Source organism: Mytilus californianus, unplaced genomic scaffold (assembly GCF_021869535.1).
Source record: "Mytilus californianus isolate M0D057914Y unplaced genomic scaffold, xbMytCali1.0.p SCAF_2, whole genome shotgun sequence".
Classification (NCBI taxonomy): Eukaryota; Metazoa; Mollusca; class Bivalvia; order Mytilida; family Mytilidae; genus Mytilus; species Mytilus californianus.
Window position 1 is genome coordinate 57,254,424 of NW_026262668.1, and position 25,999 is coordinate 57,280,422.

The window sequence follows — 25,999 nt, forward strand, 5'->3', positions numbered from 1 at the left end:
CATCAACAAAGTACGGTGTATATGGTTGTAAATGGTTCCATTTGGGACTTATAATGACGTGTTTTGCATCCTTGTTTGAATTCCAACCTATTAATTCAATAAATATTTTATATTTGCTTCAGTAAGACATAGCTTTAGTAGAGTCTTTATTGATAATCGAGTTTGTATGCAAGGGGAAAACGCTTAGAGAAATGAGCAATATGTTTTATATCCTGGTTAGATATCTGACTTCGATGGAATTATATATATAGAAGATGGCACTATGATTCAGTGAAATGTGTTAAGAAGTTAGTTAAGGGTTCTAATGGTTTAAAACTTTATTCCTATAGACAGCTATGGAAACGAACTAATTTTCGTTTATGAGCAAAATGGAGAGTGAGTTATGGTTTGTACAATGGAAATTACGAAACTTTTATGCCAGCTTCTCATATGTGAGTATTTATTTTTTTTAATACTTAAGATATCGTCTCATTACAAATTAAGGACGAGGTAGTGTGAATAAGCACACGAGACCACACGAGTACTACATGTACACATGGATAAAAAGATATTTGAGGACAATCAAACACTAACCTAGCAACACATTAAAACCGAAGAAAAACATGTCAACTTTTGCGTCCGGTGTATCTGGTGATATAGCACTGTATTTAAAAAAAATCATACTTAAACACCATTCTTCTGGTATCCTACTTAGTAACGACATCGTGGTCTCCCAAGTTCATGCCGCTATAAGAGAACCAATGAATAGCCAGGAATTTAACGTCATTATTGAATAAAGACCAAAGAATGATGGGTACGAGCGAATTCAAGTCAATATTCCCAAAACATAAGATGTGGTATGTTTGCCAATGAGACAACAATAAATTAGAGTCAAACTGATGTGGATTTAAGCAGATATCGGTCACCATACGGCCTTCAACTATGATCAAAACCCATACCGTATAGGCAGCTATTAAAGATCTCGACATGACTAAATATGAAACAATTCATACGATAAAACCAACGGCCTGATTTTTTACAAAACAATACACGAAAAAAAATTATTACAGACAGCAACCAACAACAACCATTGAATTACAGGCTTCTGACTTAGGAGCTGGGGACATATATAATGATTTATACATCATTACGTTGTTTTAAAGATAGTTACGTTATGTCATAAATGAATCCGCGACCCTGTACAAATTTTATATTATTAAAACGAAAATGTTAATGGCAAAAACATATCGTTTAATTTATTGAAAACAATTTTCTGTGGAACGAATTATTATAAATCGCAATTTAAACCTCAAAAATGTTGTTTTTCGTCGTTTTTCACGTACATTCTACACATTTATAGATTTGTTTCCCAAAATTTTAATTGATTGTATCTCTGGAAATAGAAATGTTACATATATCATTTTTAGAACTGGAAAAAATGGAAATTATCACTCTTGCAGGAACTTCTACCTTAAATTTTATACAATTATACAGTTTATATACTGAACATTTTAAATCAATATGTGTCGCTTAAATGTATATGTTACAGAAAGAATCAATGCATAATATTAAATTGCATGTATATAGAATACTAGTAACATATCAAGCAATTAATACACAAGTATTAGCTTTTCATAAACGTCAGCAAATACTTATTATTGTTATTGTGGGTATAATAATAAAGTACGTGCATGTGATGAATGTGGACTAAAGTGTTCTTTTGTATGTTCCCAAACTGAAGAATAAGCACAATGAGTTTCAAACGAAGAAAAATATATAGTGTGTCACCCACTCCCGTTTTGCTAAATGAACTCTTCTGACATAGAAATTCGCATTAACTCCAAAGAACCAACCATCTTCGCTAGCCAAGGATTACGATCCGGCTTCCTGCTCTTCACCCTTGGCGGATTAAGTCAGAATTTCGGATCCATGAGGTAATGATTTCCATTGGTCGCAGTTGTAACAACATCAACGGTACCAACTGGCTACATCAAATAAAAAAGCGCCTTTTTAAAGAGGAACACGTGTACATGCAGACATGCAAAATTAATAAACAATTACGAGGTGTGGAGTGTGCTTCAAGTCTGTACCCCAAAACATAGGACAGTATATAGAAACACTTTTAAAGTTCTAAATCAACTTATTGCAGTTCCTGGGTATGTTCCTCGTGCAAATGAATGAATGTCAACGTATAAATTTTGTCCGCAGTGAAAGAGGGTAAAGAGAAATACTGTTTACTCGCGTAGTGGCATTAACCGTATGTGGATTCTTAAGAACTCAAAAGAACTTCTGGAAGATCTCTGTCACTCTTTGAAATAAATTCTATCAAAGCCTTCTATTTTCCCACCCTTTACACCATCATACCACATGAAAAATTGAAAACCCGTCTAAAAGAAATTATCCACAATGCTTTCTTCTATAAAAAAAAATACCATAAGCTAAAAAATTAATTGTTTATGGACATAATTTGGCATACTTTGTTAAAAAGTAGCCCGAAAAAAAACATCCTATACCGAAGAACAAGTGATCAGTGTGCTGGAGCTCTCATTTACAACATATTTGTTGAATTTGGTGGTATAATTTTCCAGCAGGTTGTCGGCATTCCTATGGGAACCAACTGTGCACCTCTACTGGCCGATCTGTTTTTATTTGCTATGAGTAGGAGTTTCTTCAGACAGTTGTAAAACACAACAAAATAAAATAATCTAGATAATTTAATTTCACATACTGGTGTTTTGACGATGTACTTTCCATTAACAATCCAATGCTTTCTGATTGGTTCCCATTAATATATCCTAGGCTCTTTAACTAGAGATTAAGACACCACATATACAGCTTCTTCTGTCTCATTTCTATGCATAAACCTCGAATTGGATTACAGTTGTCATCTCAGTACAAGAATCTATGACAAACGAGACAATTTCAATTTTGAAATTACAATTTTATTTTCCTCACCTTAGCAGCATTAAACTTACTTTACCCGCGTATGGAGTATACATTTCTCAACTCGTACAATATTCTAGAGCGTACTGCTGCTACTCGGACTTTGTAAAACGTCATCGGTCCTAGATTAGGGGGAGGGTTGAGCGCTCAAAAACATGTTTAATCCCGCCACATTCTTTATGTGCCTGTCCCAAGTCAGGAGCCTGTAGTTCAGTGGTTGTCGTTGGTTCATGTCTGTTATATTTGTTTTTCGTAAATTGTTTTGTAATAAATTAGGCCGTTAGTTTTTTCAATTGAATTGTTTCAGATTTTTCATGTCGGGGCCTTTTATAGCCGACTTTACGGTATAGATTTTTCTCATTGTTGAAGGCCGTACGGTTGCCTATAATTGCTTACATACACTTCATTTGAAATTGGGTGGATAGTTGTCTCATGGACAATCATACCACATCTCCATATTTTTATATAGGTGTCTGAGCAAAAAATTAATTAGAAGAACGTCTCGTCTTTTTTCTCAAAAAAGTTCGTCAGAAAGTTCCAAGATTTAATATATAACTATTCAGACAGAGTATCTACTTCACAAGTAACACACGATGGTCTTGAGTTATAGGTTCTAGGTGCGTAAGTTGTGTATCTTTTTATTTGCTTTACAGTTTTCTATTTATTTGTCTTTGTGCTATAATGCCCCTTTTGGTCGTATGACTCTTGGCGTTTCTCGGTATTTGTGCACTAGCTAACGGGTTTTTGTCTTTGGGCGGTCCTGTTGCAGATTGGTTCAGAGGTGCGATTCGGACAGTGTTGTTTTCATTTTGTTTACCCTTGTATTTATATTTTACTTAATGTATACTTTATCGGAAAAGTGTATACTAGAACGGCATTATGTTTTTATATCCGTTATGTACTATCAACTACAAAAAAATTTTGTTGGCGTCTTTATCAGATTTATTATCAACTACAATAACTTTTATGATGTCGTCTTTGTCAGATTTATTTGTATGTTTGTTTGAATTTTTTATTCAGTTGTAATGTATGTCTGTGATGTATGTTTACACATTTTTGTCTGCTGGTTCCCAATATTATTATATTAACCAATTAAGTCTGTTTTGGTTGCTCACCCAATTTTGTCAATATAACGGAACTATAAACAACTGTCATACAACTGGGAGGTTAAGCTAGCTATACAACCAGGTTTTATCCACGAGTTTCTTTGGGTAATGCCTGAATCAAACCAGGAATATGGCAGTTGGTATCCATTCGTTCCGTTGGTTGACATAATCAAACGTTTGATTTTGTTAGGTTTTATGAACACCTTTATGAATTTACCTTGGAGTTCGGTATTTTTTTTTATTCCTTTAGCGGAAAATCAATATCCCAGTGTTTGGTTTGACCATGTTGGCATTCCGCTCTTGATGTCGTAATCAGTGAAAAAGAATGTTCGATCCATGTTGATATGTTTTTTGTAATTTTTATTTTATCTGAAAAACAAAAAGCATTGAGATGCATAAATATAAACATATTCTATAATTTGTAAAATATTTAAATTTTCTATAACAGTCCAAAGCTAACATGTTATATATGCTACTTAAATATGTATATTTATATATATCAACAATATCATACTCATCCTTTATTACTGATGTACAAATTACATGAATACTGAGAAAAGAGTTAATGATGGCGTTGATATGTTGCTGATGTCATTTCAATTTATGTCCACGTGATCCATGATTACTAACATCGCTCATTATTCCCTTTGTAACATAAAAAAAATCATATATTCTCTTTTATAAAGGATTCATCTACAATACCATTTGTGTATAGAATTTTAATGCTTCAACATCTAAATCGTCAACGATCAAAATAAACAAAATCAATGCAGAGTCGTAAAACTTGACAATTGTGTTTACATCCGTGAATGTCTAAATGAGAAATCATGACTGTGATAGTACTTTGATTTATTTTGCTCGTTTGTGTTTTCATTGTATCAGTTGCATTTTTACTTCTTAAATCTCAATACAAATTTTTTTTTGACGAAGGAATAGAATAGAATAGAATAGAATATTTTTATTTACCAAATTAGGGCCCCAGGAGGGCATATAGCATACAAACAATATTATTATAAACAATAACATATGCAATACACAGACAATAGATATGTAACCTGTGTTATAAAAACAATAAAATAGAATAATATACTACAGAAAATACACTCAACAAAATAGTAGCAATGTACACTAATTGCATTGATGCATTATTTTGTTAGGAATGTATGTTGGCATGTGTTGAAATTCGTACACTTAATATAAGATTAAAGAGATGTGGTATGATTGCCAATAAGACAACTCTCCACCAGCGACCATATGATTTAACAGGTTAGTAAATACATGTATAGGTCACCGTACGGCCTTCAACAATGAGCAAAACCCTACCGCATAGCCAACTTTAAAAGGCCCCAAAATGACGAATGTAAAACAATACAATCTAGAAAACTAACGGTCTGATTTATTTTAAAAAACAATAAAAGAAAAACAAGTATGATACACAGCAACAAAGGACACTCACTGAATTACAGGGTCCTGACTAACCTGGGACAATAGTATAACAGCACAACATAAGAACAAATTAAAAAAAAAACCAGTTCGATACAAAGCACAAAACAACTAACAAAAACACAAAAGACACAAAGTACAGATCTTAAAGTACGTTAATGAAAGCTAATTCAAAGCCAATAACAACTAATAAGAAAATCGTGTATCTAAGACTAAATTACTTAGTTTGAAGTAAATGAATGACACTCGGGCTGAAGTTGCTTTTGACTCTCTTTAATCTCTTTGCGATGGTAAAAAAATATTTCTTGAATTGATTCCGTTTGTCCCAAAGGAATAGTTTGCAGACAAACAAATTTAATGATGTAAATTTTCTTTTTTTCATTTTGATCCTTTGTTTATCAGCTAGCATAATCAATATTTTCAGTTATATTGGGAATTATTCCAACATCAGTTATACCTCTTATGGCATTATTATTTCCTTGTTATATACGGAATATTGGTTATTTGCAGTCATTTCTTAATGATAAAGATCATAAGCACAGCACCGCTAACGTCTTCAGAGTTAATAAAAACCAAATGAACGGCACTCAACTATGCTCTTTTTTTATTTATAAAATCCAAGATGCACTAGAGATTGATTATCGATGTTAATTGTCAGTTGGGTCATTTTTTCAAACCATTTAAGCCCTCAAAAATTATCAAAGGCCGTTTTAAAAACAAATTCCAAAATAGTTTTGACCTGTCAAATCTAATCTAGTTTTAATAAAAGGTTGCTTTCAATTAACATTATACGGTATAAGAGTGTTGTGTTACTAACGGCTGTGGTTTGTTGTCCGTAACTCATGTGGCCTATTTTTGAAATTTTGCCTCTATCAAACGTATGAACCACCTCATTTTCTAGTTATACTGTCCAAAATTAATTGCAAAAAATGAAATTTGCAAGTCAGGATCCTGCGATTCAGTGGTTGTCTTCTGTTGCTGTATATCATATTTGTTTATTGTTTTGTACCCCACCCACCCACCCCCATTAAAATCAAATGGTAGCTCCCTAAAGTTGGCTGTGCGGTATGGGTTTGCTCATTGTTGAATGCTGTACGGTGACTTATAGTTGCTTACTTCTATGTCATTTGGTCTTTGGGGGAGAGTTATCTCATTAGAAACCATATCCCAGTTTCCTTTTTTTGATACAGAGTTATCCAAGACGTCTATTCGTTCCTTCCGAAATTAAACACCAGTCCAGTATTGTTTTCCCTTATGCCCTATCATGCCTATATGTTTTTGGTTCATTATGGTATAAAGATGAATTACAGATCGCCTCGCGTTTTGTTCCGGTTGACATTGTTCACGAAAATACGACACTTTGACTAAGTCACTTAAATAAATTTGAAAAATGTACTTGTTCTGACTTTTTTTGTAATTCCGTACAAATGCACTAGCGTTTTTGTTTTGTAAGTGTATGAAATTGAGAATGGAAATGGGGAATGTGTCAAAGAGACAACAACCCGACCATAGAGCAGACAACAGCCGGAGGCCACCAAGGGGTCTTCAATGCAGCGAGAAACTCCCGCACCCGGAGGCGTCCTTCAGCTGGCTCCTAAACAAATATGTATACTAATTCAGTGATAATGGACGTCATACTAAACTCCAAATTATACACAAGAAACTAAAATTAAAAATGATACAAGACTAACAAAGGCCAGAGGCTCCTGACTTGGGACAGGCGCAAAAATGCGGCGGGGTTAAACATGTTTTTTGAGATCTCAACCCTCACCCTATACCTCTAGCCAATGTAGAAAAAACAAATGTACAACAGTACGCACAGTAAAACTCAGTTTAAGAGAAGTCCGAGTCCGAGTATAAATGTAAGTTATAGATGAGTCCGTGTTTCATTTCGGGTAATCCCTTTTTCCTGAGTCCTTCCTTAATCCACAGGCGCGAGGGGTGTTCGTGTTGTAATGACACATATTGTTTTTCATTTGTTCTGTTATGTCCAGAGGATTAATTGCATCTAAAAAGAGTTTTACCAGCGACATGATTATATCCAAATGGTGTCAAGTATTGATCCTTGTCAGTGAATGTATGAATTCTCTTTTATTTTTGTAATTTTCTATGGCTTATAAGTTACGGACACCTTTAGATGGCAGATGGAAAACTAGTAAATTAAAACTGATTTTCTTAAGGATGTTCGCTCCTCTTGTTTTTGAATTATTGCCAGATATTCGGAATCCTCTAGTTTATCCATGTAGTGCCATTAATAAATTTTGCCCACTAACCCCTACTTTTCTTTCCATAATTTGATTACATGTAGTTTAAAATGTCATCTTTGAAAATCTTATAAAATCCTTTTTATATTTTCATCGTTTTTGAAAGAAAAAAGGTGCCAATGTTAAAGGTTTGAAAAATCTAGAGAGAATTATTTCCCGCCAAATTTTCAATGGCTTATATCTCGAAAACAAGCATATGGACCATCCTTAAATTCGTAAGAATAAGTAATCATTCTTGCTTTTTTTGGGGTTTATATGTGTAAAACCTAGAAAGACGCATAAAACGAAATGGAGGAATGAAATGGCTATATTTCTATCTAGGAAGCAATCAACACTGGGAAATATCTCGTTAAGTAATGAAATAAACCGTAAATTCGTATCCACAACTGATAACTTTTTAAAAATTCAGTCTTTTCGAAGTTTTTTTCATTAATAAAATTAATTTTCTAGATAATAAATTTATATGAAAACCATTAAAAGGCAATATTTTAGCAGAGGGAATTGTTTTCAAAATTCCTTAAAATCCAATAAAGTTATTAAGATACGGGTATGCTTATATCGGAAATATATGCAAGTCTAAAAAAAGAATACAAAAAGCGGCTTATATGTACTCATCCTGAAACGTAAATGAGGGAATTCAAATCCCAATTTAAGGGAAAAGAAAATATAATTTCCTAATCATACAGTAAAAGGCAACTAACTGTTGTAGATATTGCTGTAGTTTTTTTAATAACTTAAAGTCTGTACGGGGTAACAGATATCCCTAGCACCACAAGGGTCGACTGGGAATATAGTAAGACTAGACTTCTGCAATTCGACAATAAATCAGTGCTAAAGCAGGGAGTCCGTTTGGTTGTGCGGGATGTAAAATAAGTAGAGAGAGACTTTTTAGAATCCGATGCCTCGTGTAGGCATTATATCTCGCTCTCTGCAAGTTTAGGAACCCTTGCAACATATCTTTGAAGGGCCTGTTCAAAGGCAAAATTTTAGTCCTTAAAAAAATTCTAAAATACACTTATTTACAGCGGAAATCTAAATTTCAATTACCCACATAGCAGAACCTGAACTAGTACGTATTGGATTAAATGTGATTTCTTATCGCCCTGAGTATGCACGAAATATATATTGGGCAAACAACAATCATCATTCTCCTTTTTAAAGTCAACTTATTCATGTGCGGTGTTTAAACTGTAAAAATGTCTGGATGATCAGGAAAATATATGGCCCAATATTTAATTCTGTTATGTAATCAAACTCGTAAAGGGTTCCGCGGAACTCTGTGTCTCGCCTGCTATTTCTGCTGTCAATGTTAGAGTGTAATGTTGACTGCCAAAACTAAGTCCTTTCTTTGTCATGTACGGAAAAATATAAAATCGAAATCGTTGATTTTCTTCACTTGCTTTGATCTTGAAGCTCAATTCTGTCCAAATTTCATAATATTCAATTAAGGTTTAACAATGCAATGTTATTGCCTAAAATCAAGCTTAGGAATTGGCATTTAATTCCTTTTTTTTTTAAATTTAATATGCTCATTTGTAAAAGTTACATAGACAATATCCGTACATAGTATAGCAAGATATAAAATTTATTTGTACGATCTATAGAAACAGAGAAAAACAGCAGTTGCATTTTTTTGAATGAAATCAACACGACTTAATCGCGAACCGCAATGAGGACCCCAAATTGATCTGTGAGGTTTACAGTAGTTTGAATATACCCGTTAGCAACAAAAGCAGTAATGGTCAACCTGAATTTGTATAGTTATAAGATAAGATCAGATAAGAAAACTTTATTTTGATTCGGCATGGCTTAAAACATACAAACATAAGCTCTTGAGAGCTTTTCAATCGAAATGTCGATTGCGGGATAAAATTATATTGTTGCTGTTCGATCATTACGTCTGATATTTTGTTTAGTGAATGAACATCAATTCGCTAATACATGTATATATTTTTAAGATGATTAAAATGTTTCGTTTGTTAATCTTTTTTCGATTTATGCTGAGCATTTCACAAAATTCTGTCTTATGTCGTTTCTGTAGAGAATTCACTATGTAGTACATCCAATGACATTAGGGAGCTACCATTTGATTTTTATGGGGGCTAGGATGAAATTTCAAAAAAAAGGCAGGACAGGAGTTTTGAGTAAAAAAAAAGGCAGGATGAGCAACTTGGCTATGTACTTTTTGTTAATTCTATTGATTGAAATAAAAAATGAAAGTGTAAGAGTTTTGAAAAAATAGTTTACAAACTATGTCTTATATTTACATATTTTATGTCCACAGTCAGAAACCCCGTCATGTCAGTGGAATTTCAAATGTCGTATCTAATTTTTTAAGAGATAGAAAGAGAAAGGAAGAGAATTTAGTGTCGGTGGCTGATCTTTGACAGTTTCTGTTAAATTATTCACAATTTTCATTGCATTGGGACTATTTTGTCAGAGCTTGTCATATTGTATAACAACTACATGTAATTGTTGAAGACTGTTAGTTGACCTCTATATAGCTTCAGTCATTTGAGCCGAGAAAAAAGGGAAAGGTTTGAGATCTCAAAAATTATAGTTTAATTCGTTTGCCTTTCCTTAGTCTGGAAACTCGTCAATAGTTGTCTTAGGCTACGTCTTAATATTTTTTATTAATTGAAGAATTCAGTGGTGATTGCAGATATTTAATCTATAGTCTCTTGTTTAATCTATTTACCCTTTAGACTAAGGGATATTTTCAGGTTTACATATTCTACATACACCCGCCTATTGTTGAAAACGGCATGGTGAGCTGTAGTTGTCTATTGGTAATGTGTGTCGTTATGTTTCTGCCCAATTACTCCTTGTATTAATATGTTATTTAGTATGAGCACTTGGTGTTCTTTGGAGACAACCGTAACCTCCAAATGATTCCATGTGTTGATGGGTGATCGTTTCATCTCTATTTATCTGCACCGAACATTGTGTTTTCAATGAAATATGTAAAATGGTATTTGTAGTAGTTTTGTGTTAAATAGACCTGAAAATACCATATTTTAATATAACTTGCATACAGAAGTTATCTTTCTTACACTTATCTAGGGATTTATAAATGTATATAGATTCTAAGGCATATTATACTTTCCTCTCGGTGGTAAGTGGTAGCCAAGGTTTTTTTTTATAAAACGTTTGACAGTACCATAATGTTTCTCCTTTGGAAACAGATGCCTTACCATGTCGAGTATTGCCATGAGTGAAATTGACAAACTTTAGGCCTCAAGTGTTGACTGGGGATATAGAAATATGGTCACCTGGACTTCTCCCAATTGGCAGTAGATCTAAATTTCCACCCCCTCATCCCGCTCGATGCACTGAGCAAAACATACCAATTGGATTTATAATTTTATTGTTAACTTGTTCTCATCCTTATTATGCATCAAATAAATCGACATTTAGCAAAAATCTATCAATGTTTAAAATTAACTATATACAGGGACAGAGACGTGGACAATACCACTAATTATATTTTATCTTTAATTAAGTCGATAGAACTAACAACACCTGAACACCTGATACAACTGATAAATTATTTTAATACACAAATATCACTATTCAGTGACAGCTTATTAATTACTACCAATGGATTTTGAAGACAAAGTCCTAATTAGCACTGACGCAATTTTCAGGAAAAAAATATGAAAGGCATTGAATTAAAGTGAATGAAGTAATTAAGTACAATGTACGTGTTAAGCTTAAATAATAATCAAATGAATAAAAGTATAGGTTTTAAAGGTATGAATAATTGAATTAAGGATGGAAATGAATCTTTATAGCAAAGCAGTAGTTACATGCTATAGCAACACAAACATATTTACATTGTGACACATAATAAAGAGCAGAGAACAATATTTTAAGATAGTTTAATAGACAAACAATCAACTAATGAGGTGACCTAATCTGCAAAGCGGATTTCAAAGAATTACAAATTCTCTATAGATGCAATCCAGCTTTGAACATATTGATCTGTTGTCAAATTTTTATAACATTTAATGTTTAATGATAATTATGTTTATATCAGACTGCTAATACCATACATAGTTTACACCTATACTAAATATCAGGTCACGAGCATATGAAACTCAATTACTTTTACCATTATTTGCATCTCTGAGTAACAATTTATAGACATTATACACAGAGGTTTATGATATTTTACCAGTATTTTATAATTTTTTGTTTTCTAATTGCATACATTTGCAAACGCCCTAACTCGCCATATTAGAAATAATTCGACGTATTTTACCCACGTTCAAAATAGATCGACAAAAAAGTTATGGATAACTTCCAACATCATTTCTACAATTGAAACCCCATATTCCGAAGCATAATTTATCACAGACACAATGATACCATCGAACTAGTCACATTTTTTTTTAGGTTTAAACAGTATTTTATTCAAATAAATTGAATTGGATTGGGCAACAGGCAAAGGCTATGTAAGCCCTCTCCATACAAAAGGTGGTTTACATTTTGATAAACGTTAACCTTTTGTAGAATTATTCAAAGCTACCAAAGATCGTGAACCTTGCTAGGCAAAACGCTTCTGTGTTTGTAAACATGTTGAATAAGAGTGTATCAGCATACCAAGATATATTTATGTATGAATCGACAATTTTTAGTTCTTCATTGTTGTAGAAAAAATTGGCATTCACCGGTTGCCAGCAATTTTTGAATATAACAAGTTTCGATTTGATAACTGCTATTTTCCATTTATTACAGTAAATAAATAATTTGTCAAGTGTTCCCTATAGAACAAGATATTTTCCAATCAAGTCATTAATAAAAAAAAAACAAATAAAAACAGTAGAGGTAATAACGGTTCCCCTTGTTTTCGAATGAGTCAGACAGGATATCGTCAGTATTGACACGCATTTACACGGACGAATATACTGATCTAACCAAAGTTACAAACTAAAACCATTCCGTAGTATGTTATACATAAGAATAATCTTGCTAATTTTGTCGAACGCTTTGCGGAATTTCAAAAACGAAAAAGAAAGAGTTTTGGTTTATGTTGAAGAGAATGCGGAATTATTGCAAGTGGAACACAAATAACGTCAACAGTTGATTTTTTCCAGGTCTAAAGCCAAGTTTGTTATGGACCAAGAAGGGTTTTAATATAACTACTATAGTTTAAGCACCTCAAGTGGTTAATCGTACAAATATTACCACGCATGCCTGCCAGACTTATTACTTGATGAATAGAAATAGCATTAACGGTACCAATAATATAACAAAGGAAAGGGAGAAAACCGCTTTAACTGTTGGGAACTACGTGATGTCTCAAGAGAAGCAGGAAAATTATGCTTTCCGGTAGTGGCCACCTGATATCACTCCTCGTTTTAATGGAAGTTCGTTTTGTCCCTGAGTTAAGTGGAAGACTTCCTTTTGACACTCCCCCCCCCATGTATGTCTATTATTATTCCATCAAAAGGGGTTCAAAAGTTTTTAAGGCAAAGATTGGTCTGCTCGTAGTAAAAATAATTGCCCTCGTAAAGGTGAAAGTTTTCATGTTGAGATGTCTGACAAATTATTATGACTTTGAGCCATCTTAACCTTTACTGTTCGTGCATATTGTCAAAAGATCTAAGTTAAGTAGACTGTTTGACGACGTCTTTTCTTGTTACTTTTAATACATCTCGCCTGGATTGGACTTTTTAATTCACCTTTTAACCAGTTTGGTTCGTTATATTTTTACCTTTATTATCTTTGAAACACTTTATCAGTTCTAACCAAACTTTCAAATGACCTGTTTTAAATGGGTCCTATTTTATCTTTATAGCTATAGAAGGTTTAAATCAGGATCTATCTCAACAATACGACATATTTAAACACCTTGTCATGGATATGTATGTAATATTCGCCACTGAACGCTAGGCACACATTAATCTATCAACCCTTACTTACTAGCTTGACATGTTATAAAAACTGTCACGTTCACGTACAACGTAAATCTATATTGTCCGCACGCCGCCCACATATACAAGTAAGGAGATGTGGTATGATTCCCAATTAGACAACTGTCCAACAAATAAAGATGATGTTAGCAATTATAGGCAACCGTACTGCCTTCAACAATGAGAAAAATCCGAATTTATAACAAAATAATATACGAAAAACAAATATGACAGACAAGAACCAACTACAACCACTTAACTACATCCTACTGACTTTAGACAGGCATATAAAGAATGTGGTGGGGTTAAACATGGTTAAAGGCGCAAACCCTCCCCTGACCAGGGACACATGCGCATTCCTGGAACAATTATAAAGAACTTGCATTATTTATAGTTACTTTCCTTTTTGACTTATTCATTGATATATTCTTTACAGAAACGCCAAGAGTAGACCGGGGACTAAAAATATGATCATCCCTTGGACTTCTCCCATTCTGGCAGTAAAACCTTTGCTAAATTGGGGCATCTGTTTGGCTGTGCAAGATGTATAAATACGCGACCACCGTCTTGTCAGAATAGGACATTAAATCCGATGCCTCCTGTAGAGAGTGCCACGCTCTTTGCACGTTATAGAACCTTTTAAACATCACTTTTAGGGGTCCGTTGGTGGCCTATTGCAAGGCAAAATTCCTGTCCCTATCAAACATACCGTCATTTTTTAGTTATAATCCAATTTCTCCCACCTTCATCCCTGCTGACATGCACATTACAGGACCTATTTATTGTATCAATGATTAATTTGGACACTTCTTGAACATGCATGAAATATTTACCACTGGACATTAGGCAAACAACTATCGATATTCTTTACAGTTTTGTCATATGTGATATATCGATTTTAAATCAGTGTGTATTCCTTCCGTAGTAATTGATTACTCTTGTGACTGACAACTGTAAAAGGTTTAAAGTTGACATCCAGTAAATCGAAATTTCACCATAATCTAAAACTAAGTCATTATCGGAAATAGATGTCTATTCACCTAAACTTTGTACAGATGAATTCATACTATGTACCATATCGATAATCTTTACATTAAATCAATGTTTACCTCACAAAACACACTCAAATAAGGTTCCATAAAAACAAACTGATTATAATTAGAGTAATACGACAAATCGAAAATATTATAATAACGATTATTGACACTTTCTTGGACAATGGTAACAGAACAAAACAATTTAAATCATTTATTTCAACACCAATATACAGTTCTACGAAATTGAATTTAGGCTGTCGTTCGTATGTTTACTGCCGTGAGTATTCTCGTTAGAGTCAATTAGTTACAGACCACATATCGTTTTTCCTTGTCTTTTTAATGACACGACTAAGCTCTCAGAGAATTCTATACCAAATCAATTCCATCTAAGAAGGCAGACGACCGCGTGCAAGATTGGAGAAATATAATATTACTCATAGTGCAATATGGAATTGGATTATTCCGTCCTCTGTGAAAACCGGTTGTTTGGTTTTTCATATTGCTAAATTTGATCAATTGTTTTGAATTCTGGACTTTAGACAACGTGTTTAAAATCTGAAGAAATACTTTTATATTACTATACTAAAATAATTTTACACGTAGGAATATTAAAAATGTGACTGGAAAGAAAAAGAAACAAATACGTTATTGTAATGTTTCAGCTGAATTAAGTGAATAGTTGGAAAACTTTCAAATGTAAATCATGTTGAAGGACGTAACGCCTCCTTATTCTTATATTATTGTGATGTGTTCATCAGATATATCCGTGTATACATGCGAGATCTTAAAAAATCGCCAAGACTAGAAAATAAAACGTTCTTTTCAAGCAAAGTTTATTTACACACGTGCTTTGATGTGACTATTGCTGTTTCAGTAAATATACTGATATACATGTACATGCTGATGCAATCTACATTAACAGTATGAAGCGAAGCATTATCAGATATTAATCAAAATAACACATATTCAGATGAACAATAAAATTATGACGATCCGTGCGATATGAAATCAATACTGGGAGACATTCGGTTTAATTAATTTATAAATATATATTCGCAAATGAAATTCACAATGCAAAAATAATTTATAGTACATTGGGATTTAGTGAAAATAAAAAGTTTAATTGAACAGCTGTCAACTTCTTACAACTACATGCTGGCTATGTCTATTGACTGAAACGAAATATATGCTATTGTGATGTGAATATTGCTATTTGTATAATATACAATTGGACCCATAAATATGCATCTAGATAACATAACAGACTAACCTCGGACCATCTGTTAATCGTCCTCAATCTTATGTAAATGTCATTCGTTGATTTATATATTTAAAAAAAGACTTGAGTTTATGCGATTATTTCTGGATTAAATACATGTAAGATTTGTACATTGTAAATCCGGAAACATGTACGAAAATCCATGGATACCAAACGTTAAGAAGGATAATTTTAGTAACAAACTTTCCGTAAAGACGTTATTTCAAGCATGAAAAATTAATGAATACCATGCAAATCATTTAAAGTTTTTACAAATTATTGGAGAATTATGAAATGCATACGAAATATGGACACTGTAATATTTCTGTAAATTTGGAAAAAGTGGGATCATATAGCTTAAAATTCTACATATGACTTTTTAAGAAGTAGCTGTGTTCAGTGTTTTGTTTTATACAGTTTTCTATGTCAATTTCAGTGTTTTTAATGGTTTGTCTCGTTCTAACCAGCGATGGAATTGAAACAATTGATGGTAAGTTGCTAAAATCATTTTTAAAAATTTATTTAAATTTAATTCATTGGTATAAAATGCACTGAAAGTTGAACGCATTTCATTTCAGAAAAACATTATTTCTATTTTAAAGCTATAATTTGTTATTGGCACAATTTGTACTCGCACGATTTTCTAGATCGATTATCTTCATCTAGAGGGAATATGGTTTTGTCTAGTTCCTGATTTTTGAGTGAAGCCTTTTGTTACCTTAATTGTGTCTTATTTTATGTGAGAGATTGGTGATGTCCGAAGCTAGTTTCTTTAAACATATTTCCTATAGGACCACTTTCAACACACCAAGTAAAAATATTAACATGGATTTAGCGGCTGCCTTTCGTAAACACACACATTCTTTTATTCTCTTTCATATGTGAGAAGGGGTTTCCAGACTTATTCCCTTAAGGTACTTAACTGACAGACCTGTCTGGCTATGAAACATTTATAAATTAAAATAGAGACAAAAAATACCAACGGGAGAACCAAAACTCATAAGGGAGCTACCATTTGATTTTTATGGGGGGCAAGGATGAAATTTGAAAAAAATTGGCAGGACAGGAGTTTTGAGTAAAAAAAAAGGCAGGATGAGATTATTTGCAAAAAAAAAGGCAGGATGACAATTTATGTAAAAAAAAAAGTCAGGATAAACTAAAAAAAAAAGGCAGGACCGAATAGAGTGAAAAATAAAAAGGCAGGACCGAATAGAGGGAAAAATAAAAAGGCAGGACAAAATTTTTTATCCTAGCCCCCCATAAAAATCAAATGGTAGCTTCCTAAGTAGAAGAGAGACGGACAAAATCATGACATAAAAAACGAAAAACGACGAAAAGATAAAAACAGCAGTCTTCAAAACACTACATGAAGACTGAGCAACCAGAACCCTACCAAAAACGTGAGCAACCAGAACCCTACCAAAAACTTGAGCAACCAGAACCCTACCAAAAACTTGAGCAACCAGAACCCTACCAAAAACTTGAGCAACCAGAACCCTACCAAAAACTGAGCAACCAGAACCCTACCAAAGACTGAGCAACCAGAACCCTACCAAAGACTGAGCAACCAGAACCCTACCAAAGACTGAGCAACCAGAACCCTACCAAAAACATGAGCAACCAGAACCCTACCAAAGACTGAGCAACCAGAACCCTACCAAAAACTTGAGCAACCAGAACCCTACCAAAAACTTGGGTGATATCAGGTTCTCCGGAGGGTAAGCATATCCTTCTCCACATGTGGCACACGCTGTGTTGCTCATGTTAAGTATGAATTCGGTCTTCAGTCACATTTAGTTAATTCACAAACGAGGAAAAGAGGACGGGAAAATTGCATAAATATGCATCATCGTTGACGTTTAAACCAAGACAAAAGAACAGGTCGTTCTTTGCAAAATGGATTTTTTTAAAACTCCAACTTATATTTGTATCCATTAATGACAATATAGAAGTACTTGTGGTACAACTTTTTTATAAAACAAAATCTAACTTGAAAAGATGTTCCTGTTTTTCTGACTATTGCTACACGATTACTTAGTTTATAACAGAATTGGTTCAATACATGTACATGTTCATTCTATGCTTCTAATACTGGTATCTTACTTGTCCAAATTTATATGAATAGCATTGTACATATATATTTCCGCAGGTATTTAGTCTATATTTATCACATGCATTTTCTATTTTGTTTTGGACCCGTTTTATCAAACTTGCATTTTCTTCTATTATATTGTATATATCTCTTAGAAACCATAATCTACATCAAATACAAATAAAATGTCAATACCGTTCTCAAATTAGTATCGGAAAGATTTCTTTACCGTGTATCTTCATTGTGAAGTGTATTGATTATTGATGTTGAAATATACAGGAAGGAGACCTAACAATAAATTTCCAATACAGGCTTTTCTTTCAAATATGCACTGTTACAACAGTACTACATCTTAAGTGTCAGAATTATTCATTTGGAAAGCTTTAAACACATTTGAAAAAATACTAGTAATTTTATTATTAATCAAACTTAGAATAGTCGTTGATCTAAATAAACCTGATTTCTTGTCATTCTTTATATTGGAGTGGAGAAAAACATTGTCGATCGGTAAAAAAGGGAAATAACTTACTTGTAGTGATCTTTATTGAAACACACCGAAAACGATCAAGGTTTAGACCTAAAAAAATAAAACCCAAATTTTAGTACATTTTCTTTTTATATAGATCAGCGCAATGACGAGATTATGTGCTGCTATTGAAAGCGCTTCAATCTAAAAATTTGCACACAGTCAACGTTCTTACAAACCTATAAAACTAATAAAAGTAGCATTCATTTTATCTTAATAACATATGCTTGTAAAGGTTACATTAATACTACTAAGTATAATAAAATCAACTCATTCATCAATGATACCAGGACTATAATTGTGTACGCCAGACGCGCGTTTAGTTTACAAAAACTCATCAGTGACGCTCGAATAGAAAATGTTAATTGCCCAAATAAAGAACAAAGTATTTAAAATAGTCAAACAAATACAGCGCCACAAGCTTGGGCAGCTTTAAATAAAAACACTCACACTACACATGAACATACCAGAGACAACTTTTCACTCGTTAGTATAAACCATGTTTTTCATGTATGCATTTTCACACAAGTATATGTTTCTCTCCCACATTATGCTTTCGCATATGCAAAGTCAGAACTAGGATTACTTTATAGTATAACAGCACTATATATAAGTCTCTTTGGCCAGTTTAAAATCGTTGTCTTGACGGTATTCTTTTAACTTGGTATCAATAAGTCATTTGTAATCGTCATTTGTTTACGTTGCTTTGGTATTACTACCTATAGCAAATAACCGCTTGGTATGACTGTGTTTTTTTTTATCTTCACGTTAAAAATCATTAGAATTCGGAAATCTCATATTTACAACCTGCAATAATTTTTGTTATTTTGTAATCTCCAAGTCTTGCTTATTATGTCTTAAAATAATATCCGAGTTCTGCAATACAAAAATTTCTGCTCATTGTGCAGCATGAACTTGCTGTGAGCACCTTGATCACGACTAAACTGGTCCTTTGACTGTACAATTACAATGATATTGGGTACGACCCTGTCCTTGAAAACCGTACATTTCATGAGCATGTTGTTGCCACGGCGGATGAATAGGATACTGGTGTTAATGTTGTGGACGCCATTCATATGATATTGGGTCAGTATTGGTATTATTCACAGCAATATTGGCTTTCAAAGATGTCAGTGTTTTCATCTATTCTTTTGGGTTCGATTTCACTTTCTGGGAGTAGGAGGTTTTGTCTTAGGGTCAAACTGTATATGGCCTGGGTTATCTACCTTCAGTTTCAAATTGTTATTTTGCAATTCTGAAAACGTGACAATGACACCTTCAATCATTTTGTTTGAATATTACTGTTAATAAGAATGCCATATGACTATGAGTATAAACATTGTACACTGATTGGTAAATTGATGACTGATGATTGTTTGGTGGTAACTAAACGTGTGATGAACACCGTAGGGTCTGCAACATTAAGAAAAACACACAAACAGTAATGTAAAACATGTAATATATTGAGGATTCAAAAATCATAAGTTAGAGAAGGACGTAAATCAACATGGCCAAAAGAAAAAAGATGAACAGATAAACAACAGTCCGCAAAACACAAAGCACTACATAGAAAAAATGAAGAAGTTCGAAGTAAGATGTGTGAATGGCTCCTGAAGCATGATGCGAAGCTATGCAAAAGAGACAACTTTTGAATACTAGTAAATGGATGATATAGACCTTCACTTCGGGAGAGTGATAATGTTTGTGGAAATATTGAGCATATTTGTGAACCATATACTATGTGTAACACCCTAACCTGGTAATGTATATATTGTATTTTTACATTCTTTTTTTCTTCTTTAGTAGGGCGTTATGCCGACCCCGTCAAATGTTATGAGTGCCTATCTTACTCACATTCCAATAATAACTATTGTGGAGATCCATTCAACGCAAGCCATCCTAACGTCAACCATTCTCTCTGTCGTGGACAATGTGTCAAATGGGTTCGATCGCCAGTTCCCGGTAAGTATATTTACACAAGACTTAATTCATAACTAAATATTCCATTGTACTGGTAATTCTTTCTCAATATGTATTGATGTTTTTTTATGTGAACATTCTAATAGGATTAAAAATAAAATAAACAAAAATGTATATTGGATTTTGATTGAATTATGCAACCTGGGATGCACAAGGTACTAGCATAGAACTCTCCCAATCATACGTGTATTTCACACAAAAAAAATATTTTCTATTTTTTTTTAATCATCCTCGATAAAATATAGTAAGGAGATCTATTAAGATAATCGAAAATGGTCTCCTTCCCAAGCAAAAAGAGATCGTTAGATTTGTGTGCAATTATGATTATATAAAATTAATATGATGCGTTTTCTGTGCTTAGAAGCATAGATAATAGTGGTAGCAATAGTCTTATTACAATTGAATTATTTGGCTCCCGCCATCTTATTGCACGAGCTTTTCCTGACTTTGAGGCTAAATAAAAACGTGCCCAAAAATCCATTAACCATTTGGTTACTGACATGTAGAAGCACTACATATAGCTTAAAATCACATGCAGCGTTTAACTTAGCCGAGAGATTTATAGCTGATTAATATCGATTCATTAGATTAGAAAGTTCTATTTGCGTGAATTGTAATAATGAAATGGTGTATAATCTATCGAAGGTCACTGTCTAAATCACATTGTGCGAATTTGTGATGTAATATCGTTTCTAATGACCTGTCAAGACATTTCCTCAAGAGCCTTTGTACTCCTTGTGAAACCCAATAAAATTGTTATTGAAAAAGTTAACACTTAGAAAACGTCATAAGTCATTCAATCGAAGTTCATGAAATGGCAAGGAGCATAAATGGAGAGGCGACCCTACAGAGACATTTATATGTTATAATTTGTTATATTAAAGATCAATAATAAGTTGCTGAAAGAAAACTGTAATGGCATTTTCATGCATACAATAGTTAATTGATTTCCGATTGCTTTAGGTGGCTTCAGTGCAAAACAGTTACATCACGAATAAGACTGTATATAAACGTTCACTTATTGACACGACCTTCATGTAATGACGTCACAATTTAGGATATAAGTTTTAAGTATTACCATTTATAGCGTCGAAATCGGGTCATGATACTCATATGATTGTCGTCAAACGTTAACGTTTCGGTTTCCGGACAATGTCTTTTGAGCCATAAATATATAATTTACCGAACTTGGTTAAAAAAATGTCCAGTTAGGCGATGGGCCTCTGTGGACGAGTGGTCTAAGTAGTCGAACTGCTGTATCACTAGCCTGTTAACACTGAGGTAATGAGTTCGAATCTCGCACGTGGCAGGTGCGCTTGACTCCAATCTTAATAGATTAGGATTCTCAGTTTTTCTACCAAAGGTCGGTGGTTCTCTCCGGGAACTCCGGCTTCCTCCAACAATAAAAACTGACCTCTACGAAATAGCACAATAGCGCTGAATGTGGCGTTACACGCAAATCAGTCAATGAATCAATCATTTCAATGAGGTGAAGAAGTCCCTTATTTATTTTGAGGTAACTAGTTCAAAGTTCCAGGCCGCAGCAGCAATTGGTATACTAAGATTGGGGCAACATGTTGGTTTCCGGAATAAATATTCTGAACCTTAACTTCAATATCCACCATTATAGCCTAACATTCCCCCTTAGTGAAAAAAAAGTCTCTATTGATTTTTCAAAGAAGTTTCATTATGTCAAAGATCAAGTCGCGGTGCCTATAAATCTACTGAAATTTTGGAGAAAATTTCGTTTCAAGTCAACATCTTTTGAGTCTTTTATCAGATCTTTACCAATCATTGTTGGATTTTGCTCCGTCGGGCACTTTTCAGATATCTCTTGAACCATATATCAATCTTAACACACACGAGCCTTATTGGATATGGTTTTCGGATAATATCTTTTGAACGATATGTCCAACTTGTCATTTTACTTTATCTTACATGTATCTGTATTAAATTCGACTCAAACTGAACAAACAGTAGTACGCATTCCCTGTAGCCATTTGTTACGATATTTCTTCTTTTTTTCTTAGATGGAGTTGTAAACTTTCGCACAAAGAGGAGATACATTGCCTGTTTTCGTTCATAACTATTATTAAGAACATATGACTAAAATCAAACTGGAAGTTTTTACTTTATATCTAAGTCCTCCCCCTTTTTAATCTTGATCAGGGGAATAACAAAAGGCACACATAGGATCGTAAAAATCAATACAAAACAACTTCACTCTATAATATAAAGCCGGAATAATAGACAATCTGGCAGAAATTGACTATTTCGGAAATTCGATGCATTTTATAATTCTTTACATTTTTTATATTATTCCAGGTGTTTACAGATATCAACGTACTTGCTCAGATAACCTGCGAATTTTAATGACTATTCATTTAGTGTGTATGGAAGAATCAAGACCTGGTACGGGACGAATTTGTTTTTGTGAGAAAAATGACTGTAACGCAGCGAATAGTATTAGAAAATGGAACATGTTTTTTATAGTTACTGTTACATTGTTATTGAAAATTGTATTATAAATTTTATAATGCTCAATTGAAAATGTATCAAGTTATAAGTATTATACAGCACTGTATAATATGATATTCATCGAATATGCATGAACTAGTTTCCACTAGACACTTAGCAAGTCAAAAATCACAGTTCGTTTTAAGTTAAACTGTTATTTCAAGTATATTTAATACTGTATTTTATTCTGGAAAAACCTCAACCAATACTTAATTCTCGAAACACGTCTTCCAATAGATATTTGACGATTCAAGCCAGAAGTCCTAACAGAATTTATCCATTATTCCTTTTTTGTTAGTTCACCTGGACCAAAGGGCCAAGTGAGCTTTTCTCATCACTTGGCGTCCGTCGTACGTCGTCGTCGTTTTCCCATTAACTTTTACAAAAAACTTCTCATCTGAAACTATAGCCATAGGACCAAATTTAACCAAACTTTGCCACAATCATCATTGGGGTATTTAGTTTAAAAAGTGTCCGATGACCCCGCTTGCCAATCAAGATGGCCGACATGACTAAAAATAGAACATAGGGGTAAAATGCAAATTTTTTTCTATTATTTTGAAAACCGTTATAAAAAGAGACAATCTGACAGGGGCAGGAATGTTAAGAATGTTGAGCTCTACCAATTGTCTATTTACGTAAAAATTGTCAGGGGACGTCTTATAGAAGTAATTGCCCTTAATTGACAAATTTTACCATTTATTTTCATATTGCCTTTTATCTTGAAACTATAATAGATAGGGAGAAAATTTAATATGCAAAAAAGATAAGCAAGACAAGATCTATAAATAAGTCATATGGCCGAAATCGTCAGTTGACTCTTTATTAGAGTTATTGCCCTTTGATGTCATGAATTCTATTCTCATCTACAATATTGGAGAGTGTCCTTTGTTGAATATACACATAGACCTGAGCGACACGTACACGTCAGGCTCTGTAGAGCCTCTAGTTTTTCTTCTATTTGTTGTAATCAGCGCACAGTTTGTGGTAGATATGCTAATGCAACTCGTGAACTCTGTTTATATCTGCTGGGTTTTTTCCGTATTGAAACGATCATGTTTTTGTTTTCTTTTGAATGAATGCTTATTTAACAAAAGTATAATCCTGTGTATGTAATGGTCGTCGCCTTCTTTATATGACCTCTAAATTTGTCTCAAAACTCCACAAAAAACCAATGGGAAGACTTCTTTGATGAATCTTAGTGTGGTGTTGGGCTGCATTGAAATCATAATGGTTTTATTTGCCTAATGAGACGACCTTTAAACTTAACATAATTCACGCAAAATGAGAATTCTCATTTTTTGTAATGAATCTACTTTTTTCGAGTGAAGATTTGAAAATAAAAAATATAATATGGTCACATAAGAAATTTTGTCTGGATGACTTACAGTTGACATAAATTCAGCTATTGGACATTGACAATCACATATAATTGACAGTTTTCGTCGTTGAATACTGCATTGTATATAATATGAGAACTTAATAATCATGTACGAGTTTTGTTCTGTTGATAATTACAGAAATTGAACCGAAAAAATGCATGCTAGAATAATAATACTTTTTCATCAGCATTAGTGGATAAATAAATCCTCAGACTTGCAAGGTGAGGCTTTATACATGTATGGGGAATCATTTCCATTTTTTGCCTGAAGGGTTTTCAAAAGGGATTTTTATTGCATTTTGTAGCCTAGAAAGTATAAATTATGTATTATCGGGGTTTTTTTTAATAACAGTACAGGCTATATAGAAAATAACAATAAAAACATCGCATTAAATCTATGTAATAGTTTGAATTATGAAATATTGCCCTGTGACTTAATTTAAGGTCTAAGTATATAAAAAGTTTTATTTGTACAATCAGTCTAATGCCTTTCGTTGAATTTATCAATTTATAAATTATAAATATGTAATTTATATTAAACACTGGATAAAAAGAATGATCCCTTGATCTTTCAAGGTTAAATTGTTATTTGTGATATTAAAGTGGGTATTTTTAGGCTCCTTTGAGCCTTTTGTTTATATACATCTAGTTGATAATACGAAAAAATTGCAGATTTTATTAATACGTAGATATGTTAGTTACAAGTATTTATAAATATTTAATCAGTGTTCAGCATGTCCAGAACTGTAATAAATATTTTAATGACAGCCAGATATGAATTCATAAATCGAGGCGCACTAGAGTATCAACTGTTTTTTTTGTTATTAAATAACTTTAATACTGTCAAGTTTTTCTGTTATATCGTACCTGATTGTTACTGAAATATAAACGACGGTTTATTAATACATTTCAATTTCTATGTCCAATTTGAAATTATCATGTCCAATCTTTTTGTAAAGCAACGCTTTCGAAACAAGAAGTAAAAATGGTCGTACTAGTCTTGCTTAAAATGTTATTTTCATCTGTTTTTTTTTTTAATAATTTCTGAAATTTCACAAATGTTTAAGATCATTTGCGTTTAGTAACTTTGCATGGAAAATAAAGTTGATGCGAATTTATCTTTTTAATGTTTCAGTTTGAACACTTATATCTATATATATATATTGCATTTTTATCAAAAGTAAGCTGAACACATGGTTAAGGTTTATACATCAAATAGTTTTTACAATGCTAGTTGTATAAGCATTATTTTTTTTAATGGCGATCACTTACACATGTACACATGTATATTAAGGAGTTATTATTTACGGTATTGGAACAATAAAATGTTAGATAAATCGAAATAAGTGATAGTATATATATAATGCCCAATTATTTTATTAATATACATGCAGTTGACATCATTCATGTAATATGAATTAACAATTTGTGAAAAAAAAATCAAGACTTAATTCTCGAAAGTTTTAAGAGTACTATTATGACCTTGTTGAAGGTTGTGCATAATTTGTGCCACAATCCCTATAGGTTGTTAACAAGTCTCAAATCTGATCTATAT

The 25,999-nt window shown here is 33.0% G+C and overlaps 1 protein-coding gene across 1 annotated transcript; it reads left to right on the plus strand.

Moving 5' to 3' along the window:
* LOC127730097 (protein quiver-like) lies at nt 1-25,853 on the plus strand. Its single transcript, XM_052238148.1, has 4 exons — nt 1-431; nt 16,385-16,438; nt 20,370-20,528; nt 22,872-25,853. The coding sequence occupies exons 1-4, from the start codon at nt 383-385 to the stop codon at nt 23,072-23,074; spliced, it is 465 nt and encodes a 154-aa protein (XP_052094108.1). The 5' UTR covers nt 1-382; the 3' UTR covers nt 23,075-25,853.
* Nucleotides 25,854-25,999: the final 146 nt, after the last annotated feature.

Coding starts and splice junctions, on each gene's coding strand:
- LOC127730097 (XM_052238148.1), top strand. CDS start 383: ATGGTTTGTACAATGGAAATTACGAAACTTTTATGCCAGCTTCTCATA. Junction 432..16,384: donor TTTATGCCAGCTTCTCATAT/GTGAGTATTTAT, acceptor TGTCAATTTCAG/TGTTTTTAATGGTTTGTCTC. Junction 20,529..22,871: donor GGTTCGATCGCCAGTTCCCG/GTAAGTATATTT, acceptor ATATTATTCCAG/GTGTTTACAGATATCAACGT.